The sequence below is a fragment of the Podarcis tiliguerta genome (genome assembly GCF_965153285.1).
Source record: "Podarcis tiliguerta genome assembly, chromosome: Z".
NCBI classification, from domain to species: Eukaryota; Metazoa; Chordata; class Lepidosauria; order Squamata; family Lacertidae; genus Podarcis; species Podarcis tiliguerta.
In genome coordinates this window covers 32,571,578-32,597,197 of record NC_139553.1, presented here as the reverse complement: position 1 = coordinate 32,597,197, position 25,620 = coordinate 32,571,578, and the positions used below count along the sequence as shown (strand labels likewise).

Here is a 25,620-nt window from a genome sequence, read left to right as displayed (position 1 = left end):
GAAAAGCGGGACATTTCAGAGTAAAATCAGAAACCGGGGTGGCTTATGTTAATCTGGGACTGTTCCTGGAAAATAGGGACACTTGGAGGGCCAGCTACATGTTGCATCCAGCTAGTAATTGTAGACTAGTAGCTTTTGTGAGTTACTGTAAGTATCATTTAATTCACTGGTCTTCCCTGATGGAGCCTAAAGTCCCATGGTGGACTTCTCCAGTAGAAGCCATAGCAGTAAAACGGAAAAATACTCAGGAAAGCTGGCCAACATATAAAATACTTCCAAAAAATGAAGGTAACCAAATAAAATTTAAAAACTTTGAGGAAATAAGAGACCACATTTCAGACTGGTTCCAATATCATCAGTTATTTGAAAAATTTAAATCTGACAAACAAAAGGGGTTCTCAACAGAAATTTCCCGATTCGAATCTGATCTTGTAAATTCTAAAAGAAAAACTCTTTCCAAAACTTACCGACTCCTCCTTGACTGGACAGTCAAGGAGGAGGAGGTAACAGTGGCAATGGTGAGGTGGTCCCAGGATTTTGGCCACTCAATAACCATGACCCAATGGGAAAATTTATGGAAGATCAATTGGAAATTCACAAATTGTTACACGATTAGAGAGAACTTTCAAAAAATGCAACATCGATGGTATCTAACACCTTTGAAGCTTTCAAAAATGTATAAAAATGTATCAAGTAATTGTTGGCGATGCGGAGACTCAGGAACATTCTTCCATATGTGGTGGATATGTAGGAAAATACAGGTATTATGGGAGAGTATACATGCAGAACTGCAAAAAATGCTAACGATCTCTTTCAATAAAAAACCAGAGGCCTACCTCCTGGGAATAACAAATTTGGATATTCCACAAAAGAGGAAGGGTATCTTTTTATATGCCACGGCGGCGGCAAGAGTTTTGATCGCAGCAAAATGGAAGAGTAATGAAATACCCTCTATTCAAGATTGGATCCAAAAGCTGACAGAATATGCTGAATTAGATGGTTTATCAGAAAAAATAAATAATAAATCAAAACAGGAATTTGTTTCTAAATGGGAGGTTTTCAAAGAATATCTGAAAAAGAAATATAGTAGTTTAAATTCTGTTGCAGCATTCGAGGAACTTCAGTAATAGTTGTAAGGTAGATATAAGAAATTAGATTTAATGAGAATAAGTTTAATTATTTAAAAAATGTGTATTGGCAATAAGTAATATGAATTTGAAGTACGGAATAGACGGGAGGTTGGGTCTTTAGTGTTAAGACCAATAGATGTTTTATTGTTTGCTAAGAATATTATGTGTCTATGGTTATTTTTGTAATTTGTGTATAATTTGGTATTTGTGTTTTTTGTTTGTTTGTTTTTCTTGCATAAATAAAAATGGCCTGAAAACCAAAATAATAATAATAATAATAATAATAATAATAATAATAATAATAATAATTCACTGGTCTTCAACTCAGCTACTGGGTCATAGCCTGATCTAAGGTGGTGTGGGTAATGACAGCAGCACTACCCGCCCCTTGCTCCAATTATGGTATACTATAGTAATTAGAATAAGAAGTGGGTCGTCAAAGGCATGTTGGGTTGGTCCTGGGTCTGAAAAAGTTGAAGACTTTAACCAGATTGGAATGAGAGCATTGAATAATAATAATAATAATAATAATAATAATAATAATAATAAATTTTATTTATACCCCGCCCTCCCCAGCCAAAGCTGGGCTCAGGGCGGCTAACAACAGTCAAAACAATCCAACATTCTAAAAACTTTTCACCATAAAATCAATCAAAAACAAATTGATGGCAACCAGCAAGCAAGACCCTGTGCAGATTGCCAGAGGAGGGGGTCAGGCTGCGCCCTGACCAAAGGCCTGGTGGAACAGCTCTGTCTTACAGGCCCTGCGGAAAGATGTCAAGTCCCGCAGGGCCCTAGTCTCTTGTGACAGAGCGTTCCACCAGATTGGTGCCACAGCCGAGAAAGCTCTGGCTCTAGTTGAGGCCAGCCTAACCTCTCTGAGGCCTGGGACCTCCAGGATGTTTTTATTTGCAGACCGTAGGTTTCTCTGTGGGGCATACCAGGAGAGGCGGTCCTGTAGGTACGAGGGTCCTAGGCCGTATAGGGCTTTAAAGGTTAAAACCAGCACCTTAAACCTGATCCTGTACTCCACCGGGAGCCAGTGCAGCTGGAATAGTACCGGATGAATGTGATCTCGCAGCGACGACCCCATAAGGAGTCTCGCTGCGGCATTCTGCACCCGCTGGAGTTTCTGGGTCAGTCTCAAGGGCAGCCCCACGTAGAGCGAGTTACAATAATCCAGTCTGGAGGTGACCGTCGCGTGGATCACAGTGGCTAGATCAGGGCGAGAGAGGTAAGGAGCCAACTGCTTAGCTTGGCGGAGATGAAAAAATGCCGCCTTTGTTATAGCTGTAATCTGCGCCTCCATAGAGAGGGAGGTATCGAAGATTACACCCAAACTCTTAACGGACGATGCTGGCACTAGTTGCACCCCCGCAAGAGATGGGAGTTGCCCCCTCAATCCCATATCGCCCCGTCCCAGCCAGAGGACCTCTGTCTTCGAAGGATTTAACTTCAACCGGCTCCCACGTAACCATCCAGCCACAGCTTCCAGGCATCTGGTCAGTGGGTCTGGGGCCGAGTCAGGATGGCCATCCATCAACAGATAGAGTTGGGTGTCATCAGCATACTGATGGCAGCCCAGCCCAAAACTCCGGACAAGCTGGGCGAGGGGGCGCATAAAGATGTTAAAAAGTATCGGGGAGAGAATCGCACCCTGAGGCACTCCACACACCAAGGAGTGGCGCGATGACAATTCCCCCCCAAGCGCCACCCTCTGTCCCCGACCAGAGAGAAACGAGCGCAGCCATTGAAGGACTGTGCCCTGGATCCCCACGTCGGCAAGGCGGTGGTCCAGGAGTTCGTGATTGACCATGTCGAAGACAGGTCTAGAAGAATCAGCAGCCCCGACCCGCCTCGATCCAGCTGCCTGCGGAGATCATCTGTTAGGGCGACCAGAGCCGTCTCGGTCCCATGACCAGTGCGGAAGCCGGACTGGAATGGATCGAGAGCCATCCATGATGAAGAATTTGTCCTGCAATTTATTACACCAACAAACTGTGTTTTTATAGTTCGGCATCTTATTAACGATCTAAGCACTGTACAAATGTTTGTAAAAGAAACAATACTGTCCTGCTGGCTTAAAGAGCTCCTTTGGCATTTCTAGCTGGTGTGAGTAGGAAGGAAGCAAAGAGATGTGAGCAACAGCGACCAGCCTCATAAAGAGCCAGCTAATTACTTTTCAGCAGGCAATGACATCACCAGTGCCTGATAAGTGTTGATCCATTTCTAAACATTTACCTCTCCTTTATAAACAACTACCACACTGGGCTTATTTGACTTCTGGCCTATTGCAGTGTGGTATCAGGAACCAAAGCTGCAGGGGCTGAAAGATGCCCCTGAGATGCCTTTTCCCAGGACAACCTCTCCCACACCCTCCCAGTGTTTGTATCAGGGCAGGTCCATTTGGTTACCAACAGGGAAGGTTGGTGTCCATTGGGACTGGTAGGATGGAAGGCTAGCAGGAGACTGAGGCAAAATGAATAGCAGATACAGAGCCAATAATAGGCAGAGCCAACCTTTTATTGTTTTGTCCCCATTCTCCTTCCAGCCAACATATAGACTGTGGAGGAGGAAGTTGACAAGCAATTCCACTCTTCTGACTGGTTTAAAATAGGCAGGCAGGCAGGTTGGGGCTACCTGAGGGCAGACAGAGCTTGGTGGGTCCCATTTGGTCCAGAATTGCAGATATTTGACCATACAATACCTGTGCTTTGTCAGCCTCGCTGGCTCCCATTTAATATCCGAGCCCAACTTAAGACGTTTTTAATATTTAAAGTTCAAGAGTATTGGGACCAGGTTACCTGAATATCTGCCTTCCCTCATATGTACCTACCTAAACATTATGATCTCCTTCAGAGGTCCTGTACTGAGTGACACCATCAAATGAAGTAAGCGGGGAACCACTAGTGTAACCTTTCCCAACTTTGGGTCTCCGTAAATTGCTGGACTAAAGCTCCCGTTATCCCAGAAAGCATGGCTCGATGGGCAGAAATGTTGGGAACTGTGGTCCAACAACATCTGCGGACCCAAGGTTGGGAAAGGCTGCACCAGGGAGTACACCAGGAAGTGGCATCCTGGTTATGGTACAGCCTTCCCAGAAAGCTTTGTCTGGCATCCCATTATTCCTCACCATTGGCTATGCTGGCAGGTAGTGATGGGAGTTGAGAGTCAAACACAAGAAGCTGCCTTATACTGAGACAGACCACTGGTCCAGCTAGCTCAATTTTGTCTACAGCAGGTATGGGGAACCTTTGTCCTTCCAGGTGTTGCTGAACTACAATTCCCATCATTCCCTAACTAATGACCATGCTTGCTGAGACTGATGGTTGCTGTAGTTCAGTAACATCTGGCCAAAGGCTTGCTACACATAGTCTACTGTAGCTTGCAGCACCTCTCCATGTGTCAGACAGGGGCATTCCCAGTTCAACCTGGAGATGTCAACATTAAACCTGAGATCTTCTGCATGCAAAGCAGATGCTCTACCACGGAGCTATATACCCCATGCCCATATAGAGAGTAGCTTGTTCCCCATCTCTGCTCTAATCCACAAAAGCTGATGTATCAGTAAATGTTTCACAAGATCCATACGGACCCCATCAATTATGTGGTTCTTTCCCATGATGGTGTTTCTCCTCCCACAAAGAGCCGGACACTCCTCAGAGATGACCTAGGCTAGTTTTATGCCTGATCAGAGAAATTTAAATGGGATTCCCCATCTCCATTAAGAAACCATCACAATTCCCTCTATTTTTAATGTGCAGGTGGTGAGTGTCATTGCATATGTAACCAAAATAGTACTTCCCATGTGTGATAGGGAGGCATCAGCAGGATCAGGGTAACTCCAAGATTTACAAAGTACAAAACATTTTATTTTATCTTTGTGAAAAAAGCCCCTAAAGGGGAAAACCATTGAGGACTCTGAGCATGATCAGATGCCACAGAATGCTAATTGACAGCTGGAGGCAGTGGGGTGGAAAATAAGGAAGGAGGGGGAATGGAATGGAGTATCCTGAGCAGGAGCAGTTCATAATGCAACATTCTCTTGCAGATTCTGTTGCAGGTTTGGATGGATTTGCTGGGATAGCTCAGTCAGTAGAGCGTGAGACCTTTTAATCTGAGGGTTGTGGGTTTGAGCCCCATTTTGGGTAAAGGTTCCTGCATTGTAGGGGGTTAAATTAGATGATCCTTATGGTCCTTTTCAACTCTACAATCCTATGATTTTATGATATACTAATGCCAATTCAAGTCCTTTCATGCTTAGAGAGTTGGAGCCAAAACAACACAATCCTTGTACAAAAGAGAGAGACCACTGGAGTTAGGCTAACCAGGAGTTTTGCAGATAGTTAAAAAAAATGTGCAAGGGGAAACACTTGCCCATGCTGCATTGAGGAAGATGCTTAGTGCTAGAGCATGTGCCATGCATACAGACAGTCTCAGGTTCAACCCCTGGCGTCACCAGGTACGGTTAGTAGGGTACCCTGTCCAAAACTCTAGAGCTTGACGGACCAATTCATTCAACTCAGCATAAGGCAAAATCCTATGTTCTTATTCCTTCCTCCCGCCCTGCCCTATATAATGCCAGCCCCCTAATAGCTAACTAGCTGTGTAAGTGGAGAAAATAACAGACAACTAGGTAGACTGAAGTGGCTATTTTTAAATGTCCCCAAGGATAGAAGAGATGATTGCTCAAGCACATCAATGGAGAAACTATGACATTTAATGTAGCTGGCATCATTATGTCATAGCAGCTCCTCCATCCCCTGGTAATATAGTTTAGGAACCAGGCCTTTTAAAGCAAACTGACAATATTGGAAGTGACACATCAATGAGCACTAGGATCCAACCTTTCAGCCAATCTTTGATGGGTGATGGGTCAGCTCAGAGATCAGCTCCAACTCAAGTCAGTGAGCACTGCTCTGTTCAGTACTGAGCATCCTGGTTAATCTAGTCAGGAAGAGAGGAGACCAGAACATTTACTTCATCCTTTGAACCTATGCATGGGAAATGAGTGAATATTGTGCAGCCTTTGCAAAAGTACACCAGGGTTGTTGTTTTTCCTGTTAACATACCAATAAAACCAGTCACGTTACCCAGCACCCATCTTCAGTGAAGGTGTTTATCACAAGGGCTTGTTCAGATCACAAACCAGCAGAAACAAAGCTACAACCAAACCAGTTGAATGCCATACAAATTTTATTATTAACTTAACATTTAACTTAGATTGAGACAAGCGAGTCTTGTTTCAGTTCATCGAAGGACAAAACCACCTGCCCTTCTCACTCACAGTCACACACATACCCATTAAATGGTCAGGAATTGCAACCTCAGCAGTTCAGCAGGGACAAGGGTTTTTGCTGCTCCCGTCTGCATTAAGCGTCATTCTAGGTGCCTTCCCCTGCTGCCTCTCCATATCCCGATAAAGTAGAGACTTCTGGGCCTTCAGCCGGCAAGCCAGACACATGAAAATAGATTCCACATTCTGACTTTCTTTGGGGTCCTTGGCTGAGGTTTCAAACAAAAGCATATTATGTGCATCAGCAAACTTCAGGGCCATGCTGGATGGCACCTGGATCTGGTCCCGCAAGTCACACTTGTTTCCCACAAGCACTTTAGGGACAAGGGCAGGGACTGCATGGCCATTGCACTCCTCAATCCAGGTCTTAAGATTGATGAAGGAAGCCATCTTGGTGACATCATAGACGAAGACAACAGCATGCACATTGCGGTAGTAGTGCTCCACCATGCTCTTCCGGAACCTTTCCTGGCCTGCTGTGTCCCAGACCTGCACCTGTGGAACAGAGCAGAATTTCTGAAGAGTCTGCAAGCCAGGTAGAGAGTACATTCATGCAGGATCAGCTACAGCATTAAGGGTCGATGTGAAGGAAGATCCATAGCTCAAGGTATGAGCAACCTGCTTTGCCTGTATACAATCCCTGGTTCAATTACAGGTGGAATGTCCCCTGCCTAAATCCTCAAGAGTTGCTCCCAATCTTTGTTGATAATATTGATCTGGAAGGACAAAAGGTCTGACTGGCTATAGGGCAGCTATCTATGCTCATATGAAGGCCCTCAATAAAATGCTTTTGGCAGGCTCTGGGCTCACCCATCTGAGGCAGCAGGCAGCTACAAGTTGCCACTGAAACAAATCTCCACAATGCCCGTGCTGTACTGTACTGTACTAACAAGGAAGCTCACAGACCCAGCCACTGTGTGTGTGCGTGCGCACGTGTGTGTGTGCGCGAGCGTGCATGTATGCACCCAAGACAGGAACAGGGCAAATGAGCTCTGAAGGAAATGCTAGAATATTTTAACAGCTGACAGGAAACGTTCAGCCTCCATTTATATCCAGCTTTTTCTTCAGGAAGCCCAGAGTGTCCCACATGGTTTTTCCTCCCTCTTTTATTTTATATAACCCCCTGGTATGGCTGAGATTTCTCCCAATTCATCTTCTGAGCTTTGTGGCTGATTCACGATTTGAAGCTGGACCCTTAGTCTGACACACTTAGGCCACCACATTATCTAAGGTCATATCCACACCATTTAAAGCACATGGTTTTCCCCTAATGAATGCTGGGAAATGTAGTTTGCCTGCAGTGCTCTGTAGGGGTAAACTACTGTTCTCAGGATTTTTTGGGAGAAGCTCTAACTTTTAAAGTGGTAAAAGTGTGTATTGGTTGTGATCTAGTTTAAAATATATGCGGATTTATAAACTGCTTCACAAGAAAAATATGCTGAAGGGGTATATTAAATAAAAATCAAATATAGAAGCCTAAAAGATTATGAATTCAATAAAATCAAAGTCAATTAAAGTTTTTTCTACAATTATAGAGTTATTATTCCCTAATATGACCCATTTCATAGGTAGGGTCAGCCTTCTCCCCAGCTGAGGCAAGGAGAGATTAACAAGATGACATGGGCCTACTTCCTAGCCCACACCTTTCTTAGTTGAGTAAACATGAATTGACCTCCCTTCACCTAATCTTTTCCCACAACCAGCAATCTCTTCCACATGTTAGCCTTTGTAATCTGGTCTTGAAGCAAAACAAGGCCAAATGGCCAATCTTTGTCCTCAGAAGGTTTTCTGAGGGCCTGGAGGCAGAGGAGCTTCAAGGAAACTGGGTCTGCATTCATGAGGCAATAGGAATACACTGCAGTGCTTAAGACAGGGGTGCCCATACTTTTTTTCAAAGAGGGCCAGATTTGATGAAGTGAACATGCATGAGGGCCGACCAAATTAAATCGACCGCCGGGCTGGATTAGGCCCCTGAAATGGACTTTGCACATGCCTGGCTTAAGACCATGTGGGCTGGTTCCACTCTTGAATGCTTCCTTGCTTTTTGTTGTTTTTTTAATTAAAAAAACACACACACTGCATCTTCTCTGTAACCTGGGGCAGGCAGGCTCTTCCAGGAGAAAGGTTTGCATGCAGATCTTGGTCTGCTGTGATGGCTTTATATTTGAAGTGACTTTTCCCACAGCCTGGTGCAGTTTGCCTGCAGCACTAAGCCAAAACCACAGCTAAGCATGAATGCACTAGTGTGTGGATTCTCACAGTAAAAAAGAATAGTGGCTGCTTCACTTTCTCCCAGGGTCATCCTGTTCCCATGCTAGTACCTGGAACTAAAGCATGCTCTGGCTTAGCATTATGGGTTGCCTCCTGCAGATAAGGCATGAACAGTAATCCAAAAGCAAACCTTGGCTACAGTTCATGGTTTGTTCGGAGTGTGACAAACCCCAAGCCTCAGAGTTCAGACTTAACATTACGCCAAACCATCCCTTAGCTATGGGGAATGAGAGCAACGGTCATTTTGACTGCATGTACCCACACACTCACATTATATGGGGTTATTTTTAGAGAACATGTTCATGTGGTTGGGAGAGGATGCAAGCTTGCCATACAGAGGGTAACATGTGCGTTTACAACCCTGAGTGGCAGGAAAAAGCTGCTGTGGGGGGAGAGGTTTGCAGTTAAGAAATTGCAGTGAGAAAAGGGTCAAGCAAAATGTTTCTTGCCAGCTCTCCACTGTCAACCTCCCTTTTTTTAAAGCATTAAAAAGAAAGAAAGACGTTTTTAAACATTACATCTATTTGGGCACTCCAGGTCAGAACCCACAACTGCATGCATCCTGACCACTGGGGTATCTGCAGTTTTCTTTAAAAAGGAGAAACAAAGAGAATGAGCTATCAGATGCAAGGGAAGGCAGAGCTCTTTTACCTTTGACAGTTGAGCAGGACAGGGAATAATGTTGACTGCAGCAGCTTGTTAACCTTAGGAAAAGTAAAGGTAAAGGGACCCCTGACCATTAGGTCCAGTCGCGGACGACTCTGGGGTTGCCGCTCATCTTGCTTTACTGGCCAAGGGAGCCGGCGTACAGCTTCCGGGTCATGTGACCAGCATGACTAAGCCACTTCTGGCGAACCAGAGCAGCGCACAGAAACACCATTTACCTTCCCGCCGGATTGGTACCTATATATCTACTTGCACTTCGTGTTTTCGAACTGCTAGGTTGGCAGGAGCAGCAACTGAACAACGGGAGCTCACCCCGTCATGGGGATTCGAACCGCCGACCTTCTGATTGGCAAGTCCTAGGCTCTGTGGTTTAACCCACAGCGCCACCCGCGTCCCTAACCTTAGGTAAATATAACTGCAACTACACTAACTCCCTCTCCTGAACAAAATTCCCTACTGTTCTGAACTGCGCTTGGGAACTGTGGATAGAAAAAGGAGAAAGGTGGACGTGAGAGTGGTGGACACGTCAGATGCTATGGCTGAATGCTTATGAAACTGCTCTGTAGAGTTTGAGGTGGGGTTGAATCCCATGAGCACCTGCTCTTTCGGAAGGGGCTGTAGCTCAGTTATGGAGTATATGTTTTCCATGCAAAAGGTCCAAGTCCAAGCCCTGGCATCTTCAGGTAGGGTTGGGAAAGATCCATGTCAAAACCCTATTGGTTGTCCATGTAGACCAGCCTTTCCCAGCCTGATGCCCTCCAGATTTTTGGACTATAACTCTCATCAGTCCCAGCCAGCATGACCAGTGGTAAGGGATGATGTTAATTGTAATCCAAACCCCCTAGAGAGCATCAAGTTGAGAAAGGTTAGTATATTAAGTTTAAACACCGCCACTTTGCCAAATTCCTCTATTTTCTGCAGGACTTCTTGTACACTTTTCTTTGGATCTTCTAATGTTATAACTAGATCGACAGCAAACGCTTTTATTTTAAACTCTTTTACTCCCACCCTAACCCCTCTAATTTCTGATGTTTCTCTCAAATTCTTATTTAGAACTTCCAAAGCTGTAATAAACACCAAAGGTGACAGGGAACACCCCTGTCTGGCCCCCTTGGAAATTTCAAAAGTGTCCGACAAATTATTATTTATAATAAGTTTGGCTTTTTGTTCTAGATATATGGCTTCAATACCTTTGAGAAAAGACCAATAATGTTAGTTAAAAACATGAGGAAGAGACAGAGGAATTGCAACAGGAGACAGGAATCATGGTGACTAAGAAAGTGAAATACCTCAGAATATGGTTGACAACAAAAAATATAAATTTGTATAAAGATTATTATGATACTATATGGAGAGAGTTTAAGAAAGATCTAGAAATTTGGGATAGGCTGAAACTCTCTTTCCTGGGCAGAATATTGGTGATTAAGATGAATGTTTTACCTAGAATGTTATTCTTGTTCCAAACAATTCCTGTGATTAAGGGGACAGGACAATGTAGAGAGTGGCAAAAAATACTGTCGAGATTTGTTTGGCAGGGAAAGAAGCCGAGGATTAAAATGAAAATTTTGATAGATAAAAAAGAAAGAGGCAGATTTGCCCTACCAGACATGAAGATGAAGCGTCCTGCCTCGTATGGCTAAAAGAATGGACAACACTGGAAAACACAGACCTTTTGGATTTAGAAGGGCATGATAACAGGTACGGGTGGCACTCGTACCTGTGTTATGATAAAATAAAGGTCCATAAAGGTTTTTTAAACCATATGATAAGAAGGTCAATCTATGAGGTGTGGGAAAGAAATAAAAAAATTATTGGAAAGGAAAACCCCATGGTGGATATTGCCAATAGAAGTGTTGACCATCAAGAAAGTTAACATGGAGGGAAAGAATAAATTACCGGTACTAGAAAAATTACTAGAAAAATGGAACAAGGGATAAAACTTAAGCCATATGATCAAAGAGAAGGTATGCTTACAGGCTGGCTGCAATACCATCAGCTTAATGATATACTGAAGGATGACACAAAGAAAGTTGGGTCTGAAGACAAAAAATCAAGATTTCAAATAGACTTAATAGAAGGCAGAGGTAAAACATTATCCAAAATGTATGATTTGTTATTAGAATGGTTTACAAAAGATGAGGAAATGAAAGAAGCAATGATAAAATGGGCTATAGATTTTGGGCATAATATTGAATTGGATGCATGGTATGAGTTATGGAAGATAAATATGAAATTTACGGCATGTACGGCTTTAAAAGAAAACCTAAAGAAAATGATCTATAGGTGGCATTTAACAGTGGTAAAGCTGGCAAAAATGTACAGGATGAAGGATAAAAAATGTTGGAAGTGCAAAGAGGTGGATGGAGATTTCTATCATATGTGGTGGACTTGTGATAAAGTTAAGAACTTTTGGGAGCTAATTTATAATGAACTTAAGAAAATATTTAAGTACACTTTTCCCAAAAAACCAGAAGCCTTTTTGTTGGGTTTGATGGTGAAATAAATTAATAAAGTAGACCAAAGATTCTTTATGTATGCCACAGCTGCAGCAAGAAATATGCTTGCCCCAAACTGGAAAGTGCAAGAAGTCCCTACCATTGTGGAGTGGCAGACGAAAATTATGAGTTATGCAGAGTTAGCCAAACTGATGGGAAGAATTTAGAACCAGGATGACCAGAGGTTTCAAGAAAGTTGGAGTAAATTTATGGTGTATATAAAAGACAATTGTAAAACTTTAAAAACACTGGCAGGATTGAAATAGCTCTTACATTGTATGGCAGATATAAGATTAAATAAATAGAATATGCAATGTAAGAAAATAAGGGATACTCGCTGAAGTATCCCTTCAGCGGATGGGAAGTTGTGAGCTTGGCAGAACTAAAGTAATTATATGATTTACTGTATTGTATTGTTAAAGTATGAATAAGGAAAATAATAAAAAATTACTGGAAATAAGAGAAAAAAAGAGAAAGGTTAGTATAGGCAATCTCCTATATGAATTTTTGCTCTTTAAAGGTCTATGACTCATAGAAGCATATGATTGTAGAGTTGGAAGGAACCCTAAACTTACCAAACTCCTACAACCATTCCTCATAAGGCTTGGTTTCCAAACCCTTGATCCTCTTGGTTACCCTCTGCATACATTCCAGCTTGTCCATATCCTTCTTAAACTGAGTATGGAATTAGTATGTAACATATACTTTGCCCTGGAATTTACTGTAACTGAGCAATCTGAACACTTCTGCAGATGCCGATTTTATGATATCTAAATATTCTGGATTTTATATCTTTCTTCTCCCATCCCCAATGTCAATATGTGTGCTCTCGATTGGCCTAACATTACAAGGATGTAGCAGAGATGACTGAACCAGGACACATATATCCAGTCCTTAATTCCTGGTGTGCAAAAGTGATCCAAAACTAAAACATCCAGAGTTAATAACAGCATCAGAATCCCACAGTATAGGTAGTCCTTGTGCAATCACACAGAGACCTCAACAGAAGTCTGCATAACAGAAGCACCAGGGCTGAGTACAGTTTCTGGGCTGTGTGATGTGACTGTGAGAATGCACTGAAATCTTGGCCCTGCTCATACCTCCCCCTTCTACCAGTGTATCTCCCCCACACCTTGTCCATTCTACTGGGAAGGAGGTGTTTGCTTAGTGAAACATGTGAAGTATCATAAAGAACAGAGCATCTGAGCACAGTACAGTTATGGAGGCTGGTTCATTCATGCATGCCAATTGATTATGGACATGGTAGTGAACTGCCTGTAGGAAAAGGCCATCACAGATTCCAGCACTGAAGCCAGAACTTTCATACCAGGCATAACAGGGGAGGAGGGTGTCAGTTCACAGATGCAAGTCATCAAGTAGTTGAGTAATGAAGTGATGTAAATGCAGTGAGCACTATGCCCTGGCCCTCTTTTTCTCTTGCCACTATAGGGCATCACAACCAGCTTTAGCAATCGGGAGTTGCCAAGTTGGGGGTGAGGGACGGGGAATGCTTCCACCACACTTGACTTCCAGACACTGTGGAGCCCTAAAACACTTGTAATTTTAGAAATTAGTCACTGTGAAATTAATACCCCAACCTTCAGAAGAACCTGGAGCCAGAATGATGTAAGTAGTTAGGGAGAATATACATGCAACACAGTCAGCCATTGGTCTGTCTCTACTGAATAGCAGAGCCTATCCAGGGTTGCAGGCAGGGTTCTTTCTTCCAGCTTTATCAAGGATTGAACCTGGGACCTTCTGCATGCAAAGCAGGAGCTCTACCACAGATTTACGGCCCTTCAAATCCTTACTTAGCCATTAAGTTTACTGGGCCAGTCCTCGTTTTGCTGTCTCTCCCTCCCTCATCATTTCCCACCCAATAGGGTTTTTGTGAGCATATTAAGATGGTGGTGAGGAGACCAGCAGCAGGATTTGGATTAGACAAAATATATACATCTTACACACCGTGCCTTAAGAAGCTTGCAGTTCAGGGTGGCTTGCCTACTGTTGCTCCTCCTCCCCTAGGCTGTCTTATACTGGTTTCCCGTTACTCTCCCAAGACCAAACAGGGTTCTATAGCCTGCTTCTCCGGGAGCCCATCGATTTTTTGCTCCCCAGCTCTCCACACCTCCATGGGGCGCCCTACATCCTTTCAGACATGGCAGCAATAGAAGACGAGCGGAGCTTTCAGAAGCAGCATCCTCAATTATGGTTGCTTAAAAAAAACACCCCGATAACAACAGACGAAGCCACCTGGAAGGAGGACCCGGCTCCCAGAAAAGGCTGTGTGCACCAGGCCCGGCTCCCCCGCTCTCTCCCTCTTCCCTCCCTGCTTTTCTTCCTGCTGTACCTTGATGTGCTCTCCCTCAATCTCCACCGCCTTCTCCCTGAAGTCCACGCCGATGGTGGCTTCGGTGTTTGCCGGGAAGGCTCCCCCGCAGAAGCGCACAGTCAGGCAGGTCTTGCCCACGTTGGAGTCGCCAATGACGATGATCTTGAAGATGCGCGTCTGAACGGACTGCTCCATCGAGGCTTCCAGCTCCATTCTGGAAGGACACGCCGTCGGCGCTGGCGAGCAGGCTAGGCGAGGATAAGGCTCGGCTTTTCCGTAGCGCGAGAGCGGGAGGAACGCGCCGCGTAAAAGGAACAAATAAGCAAACCCAACGAAGGCAGGACTCGACGGAAAAGCTCAGGGTTGGCTCAGTACGGCCGGCATGGCGACCGGGACGAAACACAGCTCCCTGCCTACAAGACTCCAAGCTGACGGTCCAGCCAGCCGCATTTAAGTAATGAGTCGCAGCTGCGGGAGCACCCTCGAGTCACCGGCCAGGAGCCGCCCATCGCTCCGCGTTTCCATTGGCTGCCGACACCCAGCCGGCTTCCAGGGCACAGCCCCAAAGGCGGAACCTTAGCAGCACCCCACCGGCGCCTTGTGTTGCGCGTAGCCAACTAGAAGGCAGGACGAGGGAAACCAATAAGCCTGGGTGGCCCCCGCTTGCTTGCCGGCTCTCTCAGCTCCTAACTGTTCATCCCCTGCTGCGCATGGAAATGTGCTCATTTCCTTAGCGCTTGCTAACATCTGAGACGGGGGTGCTTGGTGACCCACGTTCTGCTGCTCAAAGGAATGTAAAAACAATTATAATAGAAGACACGTACGGAGGCCTCTCATGTTTACAGTGATGGAACGAACACATGCTGCCTAAACAACGCGCTCCAATGTCGGTGGGGGGCTGTATTGCTGAGAATGTCGGGATAGGACTGGGAAGATACTGGCTAAAATCCTCACTCATGAAGCTAACTTGACCTTGGGCGAGTCCAGCAAAAAATTATGCTTCTTGGACTTCAGCTCCCATCATCCCTGACTTTGGTCTATGCTTGCTGGGGCTGATGGGAATCTGCATCCCAACAACATCTGGAGGGCTCCACATTGACTAGCCCTGGCCAGTGGCCTAGCTAGGGCCCCTTGTGCCCTTGGCAAGGAGCTGCATATGCCCACCCCTCAAAAAAAGAACCTTGATCCAACACAGAAGATTCAATGGCATATGCTCTCAGGTTAGGCTGTAATCTTAACCCCATTTACCTGGGACTAAATTCCACTGATGGGACGTGGGTGGCTTATGGGTCGCGGGTGGCGCTGTGGGTTAAACCACAGAGCCTAGGACTTGCCAATCAGAAGATTGGCAGTTCGAATCCCCGTGACGGGGTGAGCTCCCGTTGCTCGGTCCCTGCTCCTGCCAACCTAGCAGTTCGAAAGCACGTCGAAGTACAAGTAGATAAATAGGTACCACTCCGGCGGGAAGGTAAACGGCATTTCCGTGCGCTGCTCTGGTTCACCAGAAGTGGCTTAGTCATGCTGGCCACATGACCTGGAAGCTGTATGCCGGCTCCCTCGGCCAATAAAGCGAGATGAGCGCCGCAACCCCAGAGTCGGTCACGACTGGACCTAATGGTCAGGGGTCCCTTTACCTTTAAATTCCACTGAAATTTACTTCTGAGATTTGGTTAGGATTTTACTGTTAGCGTGGATAAGATTGTGCTGCAGAGTTGTCATCTTTAAACATGCTTACCCATAAGTGACTCCAATGTGAATTCTGTTGGGTTTGGTATATAATTTTAGGTTTGCTGTTTTAATCTGGTCTAGAAGTAGCGACTAACTAAATGGAATATAACTGGTTGGCGTCTGTCTTGGGCAACAATGGAGGAGTGCACCTTTGGGTGTGAAGTCAAAAGGTTGCAGTGCTATGGCTGTAGAGACTGATGCAGGAGAGACATGTTTTGTTGCAGCTGGGGCAGATGAATATAATTAATTGTGCAGTATTCATAAGGTAATCAGAATAAATAATAAGACTATGGGCAAGTGGTTCTCAGTTCTAACTGAATAAGGTCAACCTCATAGATAGAGGAAAATGCCCAGAAGGAGACGCCTTCCACAAATGGTGCTTGGTGGTAAACAGGGTTTTTGTTCTCCTGGCATGTTAAAGGGTGCATGAAGTTTTTCAGCTGTGACTGTTGTCATCCGTGGAGAATTCCAGAGCAGAAGACCAGGTGAAACCAGAAGCTCTCCTGCTTGTGGCAGAATTGCTGAAGGGGTTGGCACCTGCTTCAGCAAAGCAGCATCTTACAATGCTGGTGAGGATGACAGTTAGAATTAAGCTGCTGCTGCTACTATACAAAGTTTAGGCTCAGTTGTTTCTTGCTGAAGCGATCTTAGAATTCTGCCAAGCCTTAGATCAGTGCTCACATTATACGTGGTGCCTACAATACGTTGCTCAGGATTGCAAATGTGCCTTTGGATCCTAAAAAGTGTTGACCACCACCTGGGATACAGAAATGATATTGGCACATGATTATGGCTGTTATTTGTTTGTCATTTCTATCAGCCTTCCCTTTTGTTTACAAAGTGCTTTATGCAATTTTCATATCTTCTTCAGTCTGCAGGCTGATGCCCTGTTCTTGGGGATTCAGCAACTGTAGTAAATAGCTTGCACTGCAATTCCATGCTCAGAACTAGGGGCCCCCTCCAGTCATCCTTTTTGTTTCATTTTCCTGTGCGCTTCCCTGCCCTTCCCTTGAGCACAATGGAAAGGAAGCAGACAACCAGTTAGTTTCACACCACAAGTTTGAGATCCCCCAAAGTTGTGCACTCAGTCCTTTCTTTGTTCCGCCACCCCACTCCCTAAAGGGGGCACACACTACCCAGATCTATGATCCTTGCCCATCACCTTAGGATATGGTTGTGAGCAGGTAGAAGAGCAGGGACTCTCCCAACCCAGACTGCCTGGTAACCCAGGAGTGCCAAGCAACTGTGTGATTTTTGTGGAGTGTGTGTGCTGCCTGTTGGGGTGGGGGGCAACTTGGCCAGCGCCCCCAGGTACACCTCTGCCTAGGCCAGTCAATCTCTCTCTTAAGTAGGGTTGTTGCGAGGGTATAAATGAGGGGTTGGTGATAAAGGAGTCCATGGACACTGCCTTAAGCTCCTTATTGGAAAGGCTGGATAGACAGGTAATAAACCTTGACATCTGTATGACTTGCTGCTAGGAAAATAGAGATAGACACAAGCAGAAAATTCTACTCGTAGCAGACTCTTATTCACTCACATTTCCCAGGACTGGCCTTTAAAGTAGGTATTAGGGCTAAAGCATGTGGAAGAATTGAAAAATAACTTCATCCAATGGCAAATATACAGTCAGGTGTGTTTCAGTAGCAATGGCACGCACACATATACACACATTTACAATACTCCATGCTTTAGCAGAGCTCTAACCTCTCATTACTGGGGTATTTAATTAATTATAAAAGGATACGCTCAATTAATTTTGCACGTGTGTGTGTGTGTATATATATATATGTGTGTATATATATGTATATATATATAATAAAAAGATGGTGAGCGGGTGGCGCTGTGGTCTAAACCACTGAGCCTCTTGGGCTTGCCAATCACAAGGTCGGCGGCTTTTCCCAGCTCCTGCCAACCTAGCAGTTCGAAAGCACACCAGTGCAAGTAGATAAATAGGTACCACTGTGGCGGGAAGGTAAACAGCGTTTCTGTGCACTCTGGTTTCTGTCACGGTGTCCCACTGCACCAGAAGTGGTTTAGTCATGCTGGCGACATGACCTGGAAACTGTCTGTGGACAAACGCTGGCTCCCTTGGACTGAAAGCGAGATGAGCGCTGTACCCTATAGTCTCCTTTGCCTGGACTTTACCATCCAGGGATCCTTTACCTTTTACACACACACACACACACACACACACACACGGTTACAAAGTTGCAGGTGCTAGATACCTTCTTATCAACAAAGCAAGTTATTAGACTGCAGTCACATAATCTCTGCATTGGCTGTTCTGTCTGTGGCTGATGGGAACTGGAGCCCCACATCTGGAAGGCAATTCCTGATCTAAAAGCAGAACTATTACTTTATTCAAATTAACTTTTGTGAATCAGTTAATATCCATTATGATAGGAACATAGGAAGCTGCTTTACCATGGGGTTATCTAGCTCAGTATTGTCTATACTGCCTGACAGTAGCTGTCCAGGATTTCAGGCAAGACTATCCCCCAGCCCTATCTAGAGTTGTCAGGGATGCAAAGCAGATTCTCTACCACTGAGCTATGGCTCTTTCCAATGTCTCTGATCTATGGCCTGCTGACTGGGACTGATGAGAGTTGGAGCCCAACAATATCTAGAGCAGCATTTCCCAACCTTGGGCCTCCAGCTGTTTTTGGACTACAACTCCCATAATCCTCAGCTAGCAAAACCAGTGGTCAGGGATGATGGGAGTTGTAGTTCGAAAACAGCTGGAGGCCAAAGGTTGGGAAACACTGATCTAGAGGACTAGTTTCCCCATCTCAAGTTTAAAGACCAACGTACATGAGCAGGGGTAGGCAGACTCCAAGTTTATGAGATCCTGTTGTTAATAGGACCCTGAAATCCACCCATAGACTCCAAGTTTATGAGATCCTGTTGTTAATAGGACCCCGAAATCCACCCATAGAAACCATGTATTGAATGTTGGCTTGGGTGGTGCTCCTGGACATGCATTTAGAATAAAGAAAAGCACCGCCTGCTCAGGTAGCAATTTGTTTTCACTACCAGAATCAAAACCTTGACTCCAGTCCTGGCTTTCCTCCAAAATTTGTTTCAGCAGCTTAATTGGGGGGGGGGGGAGGCTGTTTATTGTTGCAATTGCTAAACCACTGGGCACCCAAACTGTTGCTGATCTCCTGCAAATCACTCAAGAGCTTCATCTATGTTCTGCCTGCATCTGTATTGTGGGACACTGCAGGGATGGGAAAGATGTGGCTTTCCAGATGTTGCCTGACTCCAACTTCCAACATCCTTGAGTTTCAGCTATGCTGGCTGGGGCTAATGGGAGCTGGGAGCCCCAGAAAATCTGGAGGGCCATAGTTTCCATGTCCCTGTCCTCGAGCTTCACATCCCTGAACATGTCACATTAATATGCCAGCATTCACAGACATCAAACCCATGATTCCCTGTCCCCCCAGCCTCTGGAATACAAACAATATTCTGTGTCTCATACTGGGAATTTTTCCTGCACTGGAGAACAGACTTTGGCAACGTGTTTTCCAAAGGCATGGAGGTTTCTGAAAGGGTGGAGCGCCTCTTCAAGCCATGACTGATCGCCAAGTGGCAGCTGGACCCCACAGGCTGGACCCCATCTGGGACAATAAGAACCCCAGCTCACCATTTGTGACTGTCCTCCTCAACCAGTGTGTGGGCAAAGCCATACTCTGCCACTTCTACTTTGCTGACACCTGGATGATGTTCAGCAAAAATGTTCAGGAGAATCAGCCATCACCAACACACCACACCACATCCTCAGACTGGTCAATGAGAAGTGAGTGCTATCCTAATTCTTCTGTGTGTGGGGATTGATAAGAGATGTGCCTTAAAAGGAATTATTATCCTCAGTGGGGCCATCAGAGTAATATGCACCAGAGCCAAGCTGGCTCTCCCTTTCAATGAATGAACCTTGTTACTAGGCACTATTGTGAATGAACTTAAGAGAATAAATACCTACACCGTGCCGCCAACCATTTACTAAAATGTAACCACAAGGCACAAGTTGCCATCTTTTTTCTCCTTCTGGAAGCATAAAAAGAGACTACTTGTGGGTGATCTTCTGCAGCATCTGTTGATTTTTCCAGCTTTGGAAATTGGGTTCATTTGGATTTTTCCAGCTTTGGAAATAGGAGCCCAGCATCTGGCCCAAGCCTCCTGCCTTCGAAGGGAGACCTTTCGCCATAGTAGCGAGGAAGAAAGTTCAAGTTGCTTAGAGACCTTTCCGTGGGACTAACACCCAGCCTGGTGAGGATTTTATCAGCGGTGTTTGGGATCATTGGTTGCAGGAGGCTCCCATAAACCCGAAGGCATTCCAGAGTGACGTGCAGGATGGTGTCTTGCCACCGCTGCTCCTCAGGATCTTCACGACGTAGTTTCCAAGGTGCGTGCCTCTGAAGGAAGCCATTTGTCTGCCTCACGCAGTCCAGGATCGATTCTAAAGCTTTGTAGATCTGAAAGCGTTCGAAGCAGTCGCTCACATGAGCAGGCAGGTCTTTCACTGATGACACCAGTTTGTAGTCGTCAGCCATGGCTTTGGCTCTCCTATTATGAGCATCCATGACCCGAGGGAAGCATGCCTCTGAAAAGCCTGGGTAGCTTCCGCTGGGGTTGAGGCTGGGGGCCGTGCACCGGTTAAGAAGACCCCCCAAGGCATCAGCCAACTCTGAATTGACCAAGTTGACAGCCTTCTCATCATAGTAGTCGCAGTCTCGCTCAGGGACACCCTGTCTCAGCAGGAAGTACCGAAAGCCATCCACTGAGTACCTCTGGAAACAGGCCTGAGGGTCTACCACATTGCCCAGAGTTTTTGACATCTTCTGCCCTTGAACTGTCCAGTGGGAGTGCACCAGGATTTTCTCTGGAGGCTCCAGCCCCACTGCCATGAGCAGGGCAGGCCAGTAGATGGCATGGAACTTGAGGATATCTTTGCCCACAATGTGGGTTGCACTGGGCCACCAGGTGTGGTGTGTGTCAGGATAACCCACAACGGTTAGGTAGTTCACCAGGGCATCGACCCAGACGTAAATGGTCTGCGTCGAGTCGTGGGGGACAGGGATGCCCCACTGCAGCCGCTTTCGGTCACGCGACACAGAGAGGTCAGGCAAGTCCTGCTCCAGCCAATGGAGCACCTGCTGGTGGAAAGGCTCAGGGGTTATGGCTGCCTTGCTGTCCTGCAGCCATCTCAGCAAAGGTTCCCGGAATTCGGACAGTTTGAACATGAAGTTCTCCTCTTTGGTCCAGTGCACCTGAGATGCAAGAGAGAAACTGGTCACAACCTTTTTTTTGCTGTCTCCCCTACAGATAGTTATTCATTTGTTTATATTCATTGCATCTATGATGGAACATTTGGCCTTCCAGATATTGCTGGACTATTACTCCCATTGCCCTTTATAGTTCATAAGTACAATTCCCATCACCCCAAACTATGCTGGCTGGGGCTGATGGGAATTAGAGTCCAACAACAGAAGGCCAGAAGTTCCCCCATTACATTTATATTCCCCCCATGCTGAAATCCCAAGGGAGCAGATAAGACTATTTATGTATGCGACCACGGCCATGTGGATGTTATTGGTCCAGAGATGGAAAGAAGATAAAGTTCCTACCAGAGAAGAATGGCAGATCAAGTTGATGGATTATGCTGAAATGGTCAAAATGACCAGAAGAATCAGAAATCAGGAAGACCAAAATTTTAATAAGGAATGGGGAAAGATTTTAAAAACCATTGTAAACAGTTAAAATCATTGGTGGGATTAGAATATCACTTGTAGTTTAATGGTGAATTTTGGACACAATGGAGAGGTAAAATATTTTGGATTATCACAAAAGATGATTAACAATAGGACCCACAAAGGGGAGGAGGGAAGTCCAGGAGATTCCTTGGAATCTTGTTTTTATGTTGTAAGTTGGACACGTGACTGTAAAATTCTAATTTGAAAAACCAACCAAACATTTATATTCCACCTTTACTTCATAGAGTTTAAGGCAGCATATATAGAGCTCCTAGGCAGCCTCCCATCCAGGCACTGACCACTCTCAAACCCCATGAGCACTATACATTTAAAGCAATATCCTGGCTTTGGTTTCCCCAAAGAATTCTGAGAACTGTAGTTTGTTAAGGGTGTTGGTAACTGTAGCTCTGCAAAGGTAATGGGGGGCGGGTCTCCTAAAAACTCTCAGCACCCTTACAAAACTACAGTTCCCAGGACATTTCACTGAAAGTATAGCACACGAGTCTTCAGACTTGCTAGGCTCTAGAAAAAATGCTACACAATATTCCTTCATACCAGGACGGTTCAACACATGGCCCGAGGGCCACATGTCACCCATGAGGCCTTATAGGTGGCCCTCAGCAACGTTTGACTCTCCCCAACCATGTAAGCAAGGCATTAGGCTTTGAGAAGGAGGTATGAGGGTCGTCCTGCCTCCTTTCCAAAACCTTGTTCCTGCTTCACCAGCTTTGGGAAGGAGGTGGTGCTGCTTAAGCCTCATACCTCCTTGCCAAAAACCAGTACCTCATTTATCTGGCAGCATGAGGGGGGCACCACATTTTAGCTTTCCAGTCCCCGTGACAACACGGCATGCGGTTTGCTGGTTCTGTGTTGAAGTACTCTTGCAGCCCACTTAGTATGAAAAGTTGGACTGCCCTGCTTCAGTCAATAACCAGGAACCCTTATTCATTTCCCCCCAGCATTTATACCATGCCTGTCTATAATAAAGCAGGTTCATGACTAAGCCGCTTCTGGCGAACCAGAGCAGTGCACGGAAAAGCCGTTTACCTTCCCACCGGAGTGGTACCTATTTATCTACTTGCACTTCGTGCTTTCGAACTACAAGGTTGGCAGGAGCTGGGATCGAGCAACGGGAGCTCACCCTGTAACAGGGATTCAAACTGCTGACCTTCTGATCGGCAAGTCCTAGGCTCTGTGGTTTAAGCCACAGCGCCACCCGCGTCCCTTATTTGGCCTCATACCGCGACTTAATTGCTCAGTCATTTCTGCTATAATTCCACCTGTAAAAAAAGCTTGAGATTGTGTGTACCAATGTTGCAAGAGACATTTGCATTTTCCCAATAGGCCCCTTCTTATGCCAGAGACACATTATAGAAAAAGGAGCCAAATTTCTAATCCATGACTCACATAGCAATCTCTTATCATTCAGCCTCCCTCACTCACACAGAAGGTTTGTGTGCTTGCAAGTGAATGACTGGACAGAAGCACTTCTGGAGTGATTTTGCAAGATGCAGCATTGCTTGGTGACACAACGTAACCTCATGGTGTCTGCAGTCATTTGGGAATCAGCCATGCAGTAAAGTCAATGTGACTGTGTTCTTGCTACTGCATGAAAAGGAAGGGGCAGAGGAGGATTTCTTAGCAGGATAAAAAGACGTAGGTCTTCAAATATAATAATCAAAGGTTGGAGGGGGAAAAATCAAAGCAATGACTATGGACTTGAGATTTCACATCTGTCTGCCAATGTGCTGAGGTCATCAAAGTGAGGGGGGTGAAGTATGGAGTGAGTGGCTGTGTACCCAACATACATTTCAAGCACATTTAAATCACACCTGTGCCCCAAATAAGAATCCTCAGAACTGTAGTTTATCCCTCACAGAGCTACAGTTCCCAGCACCCTTAATAAATGACAGTTCTCAGGATTGTAGGGGAAAGGCAGGCGTTTAAATGTATGGTGTGAATGTAGCCAGGGCCTTCTCACTTTGTGAAATAGCATGTGTCTCTGAAATGCTCTACCAAAGCAGGGCCACCTGATACCTACTTTGCTAAGTTTTCAGCACCATGGAAATATATTTCTTTAACACCCACCCACCAGCTTATAACTCTGAAAGCTGAAACAATTTAATTGTTTACAGTTACTAATCCACTGCTCTCAATCTTCCATTAATTTTTTTTATAGTATTTGTTTTATTCTTATGTGAATCAACCTGGGAATATTTATGGTGAATAGATAATAAAATTTCAGAAGTCTCACTGAAACCTTTCATGCTTAAAGCCAAGGCAGAGGTAAGATGAAAAGTGTTTCTAAAATATAACTGCATTTGTGTGCTTCCTATTTGCCCCAAATGCTTGTTGAGATGTGTTGCATGAGATCATAGGGGCCATCCTAAAGCAGACTCTGCTGCAAATCCCAAAAGATACGTCCCCTATCACAACTGGCTTCCCTATCACAACTGAAAAGACACAGAGGGGAACTCATACAGAGGTGCTTTTCATTACCTGGTGGCCACTCTCAAGCGAGACCATGTGCCTGTTGCCATGAGCATCAGGACGCTCAGTGACCTGGGAAGCAGCCAAGAAGGTTTCTTCAGCAGTACAGTACCAGCCTTCATAGTGGGCCTGGTAGAGCCAGCCCTGGTCCTGCAGAGCAGCCCAGAAATGCTCTACAGCCCGTTTGTGCCGAGGTTCTGTGGTACGGATGAAGTCTGTATAAGAGATGCCCGCCTGGTTGAAGAGTTCTTGAAATTTAGCTGACATACAGTCACAGAACGGTTCAGGGGAACTGCCTGCAGCCGCTGCTGTCATCTGGATCTTCAGACCATGTTCATCAGTTCCTGTGCAGAGAAATAGGAGAGTGCAAAGAATTAAGAATCCAACAGTCCTGGTATCTGTGGGCCTCCAGATGTTGTTGGGCTACAACTCTCATCATCCCCAGGCAGCCTGGCCAATGATCAAGGAGATGGGAACTGCAGCTAACCAACATCTGGGTAGCCAAGGTTGGAAGGCTGCACTGGACAGACTTCTAATGTGATCCAGCTGATCTGATGTTCTTAGGGCTGGAAAATGAAGAAAACTGGTTATATTAAAGGAAAAAGACCCCCCCTCCCCAAATATGTTGTTGGACTACAGCATCCATCTATCATCTCTGCTGGCAATTCTGGCTGAGACTAATGAGAGCTGCAGCCCAAGAGCATCTGGCAGCTAGGTGGGTGGGTAAGGAGTTTGTCACAGCTGTTGCTGCCACTGCAGCAGCAGGTGATGCATTACTGTCTGGGAGGCCGGATCTGCTGCCCCTGTGGATCCTGCCCACAAAGCGACTGCCTCAGCTTCCCTCGCGAGTTGGCTGGTTCCGCACACTTGCATGCACACGTGCTTCACTGAAACTTCACCCTGCTATTTACCCATCTCCCCGCGGAAAAAGATTGTAAGCTTGAGGGACTGCCTTCTCCGCACATGGGAGACCAACACAACAACAACAACAACAACAACAACAACAACAACAACAACAACAGCAACCGCTTTAAAGAACGCTCAAGGAAAAGCCCCCACAGATCAGCAGCATCTAGCAGCCTTTGACACTAGAAGAAAACCCACCACCCATTCACACAACCCCCTTTGCCAGCCCTCTCACTGACCCGTAGTAAAGCGCCCTCTTCCGCGGCCCTGCAGCTCCCGGTGCCGGTGCAGCGCATCAGCCAGCAGCGCAGAGTACAGGTGCCCGATGTGCGGCGGGCCGTTCGCGTAGAAGATGGGCGTGGTGAGCAGCAGCGGCCGGCCGCTCCGGTCCGAGGCGTGGCAGCCTCTCCGCGAACCCTGCCCGGGGAGGAGAGCAGCGCGGAGCAGGCGGCGCGCGGCGACGGAGTGGAGCAGCAGCAGCAGCATGACCGCCGCACGCGGGGAGGACAAGGAGGCCACGCCCCTTCCCAGGCGCCCCTCCCCCCGGTCGTAG

General features: G+C 45.8%; 2 protein-coding genes across 2 annotated transcripts; both read right to left on the bottom strand.

Annotated features, from left to right (window-relative positions):
- Positions 1 to 6,308: 6,308 nt before the first annotated feature.
- RAB33A (RAB33A, member RAS oncogene family) lies at positions 6,309 to 14,762 on the bottom strand. Its single transcript, XM_083422784.1, has 2 exons — positions 14,209 to 14,762; positions 6,309 to 6,921 (listed from the first exon to the last, which is right to left on the bottom strand). The coding sequence occupies exons 1-2, from the start codon at positions 14,401 to 14,403 to the stop codon at positions 6,466 to 6,468; spliced, it is 651 nt and encodes a 216-aa protein (XP_083278910.1). The 5' UTR covers positions 14,404 to 14,762; the 3' UTR covers positions 6,309 to 6,465.
- Positions 14,763 to 19,893: 5,131 nt separating this feature from the next.
- Positions 19,894 to 25,606, bottom strand: MARS2 (methionyl-tRNA synthetase 2, mitochondrial). The gene is made up of 3 exons (XM_083424240.1): positions 25,307 to 25,606; positions 24,171 to 24,505; positions 19,894 to 21,188 (listed from the first exon to the last, which is right to left on the bottom strand). The coding sequence occupies exons 1-3, from the start codon at positions 25,551 to 25,553 to the stop codon at positions 20,043 to 20,045; spliced, it is 1,728 nt and encodes a 575-aa protein (XP_083280366.1). The 5' UTR covers positions 25,554 to 25,606; the 3' UTR covers positions 19,894 to 20,042.
- Between the last annotated feature and the right edge of the window lie 14 nt (positions 25,607 to 25,620).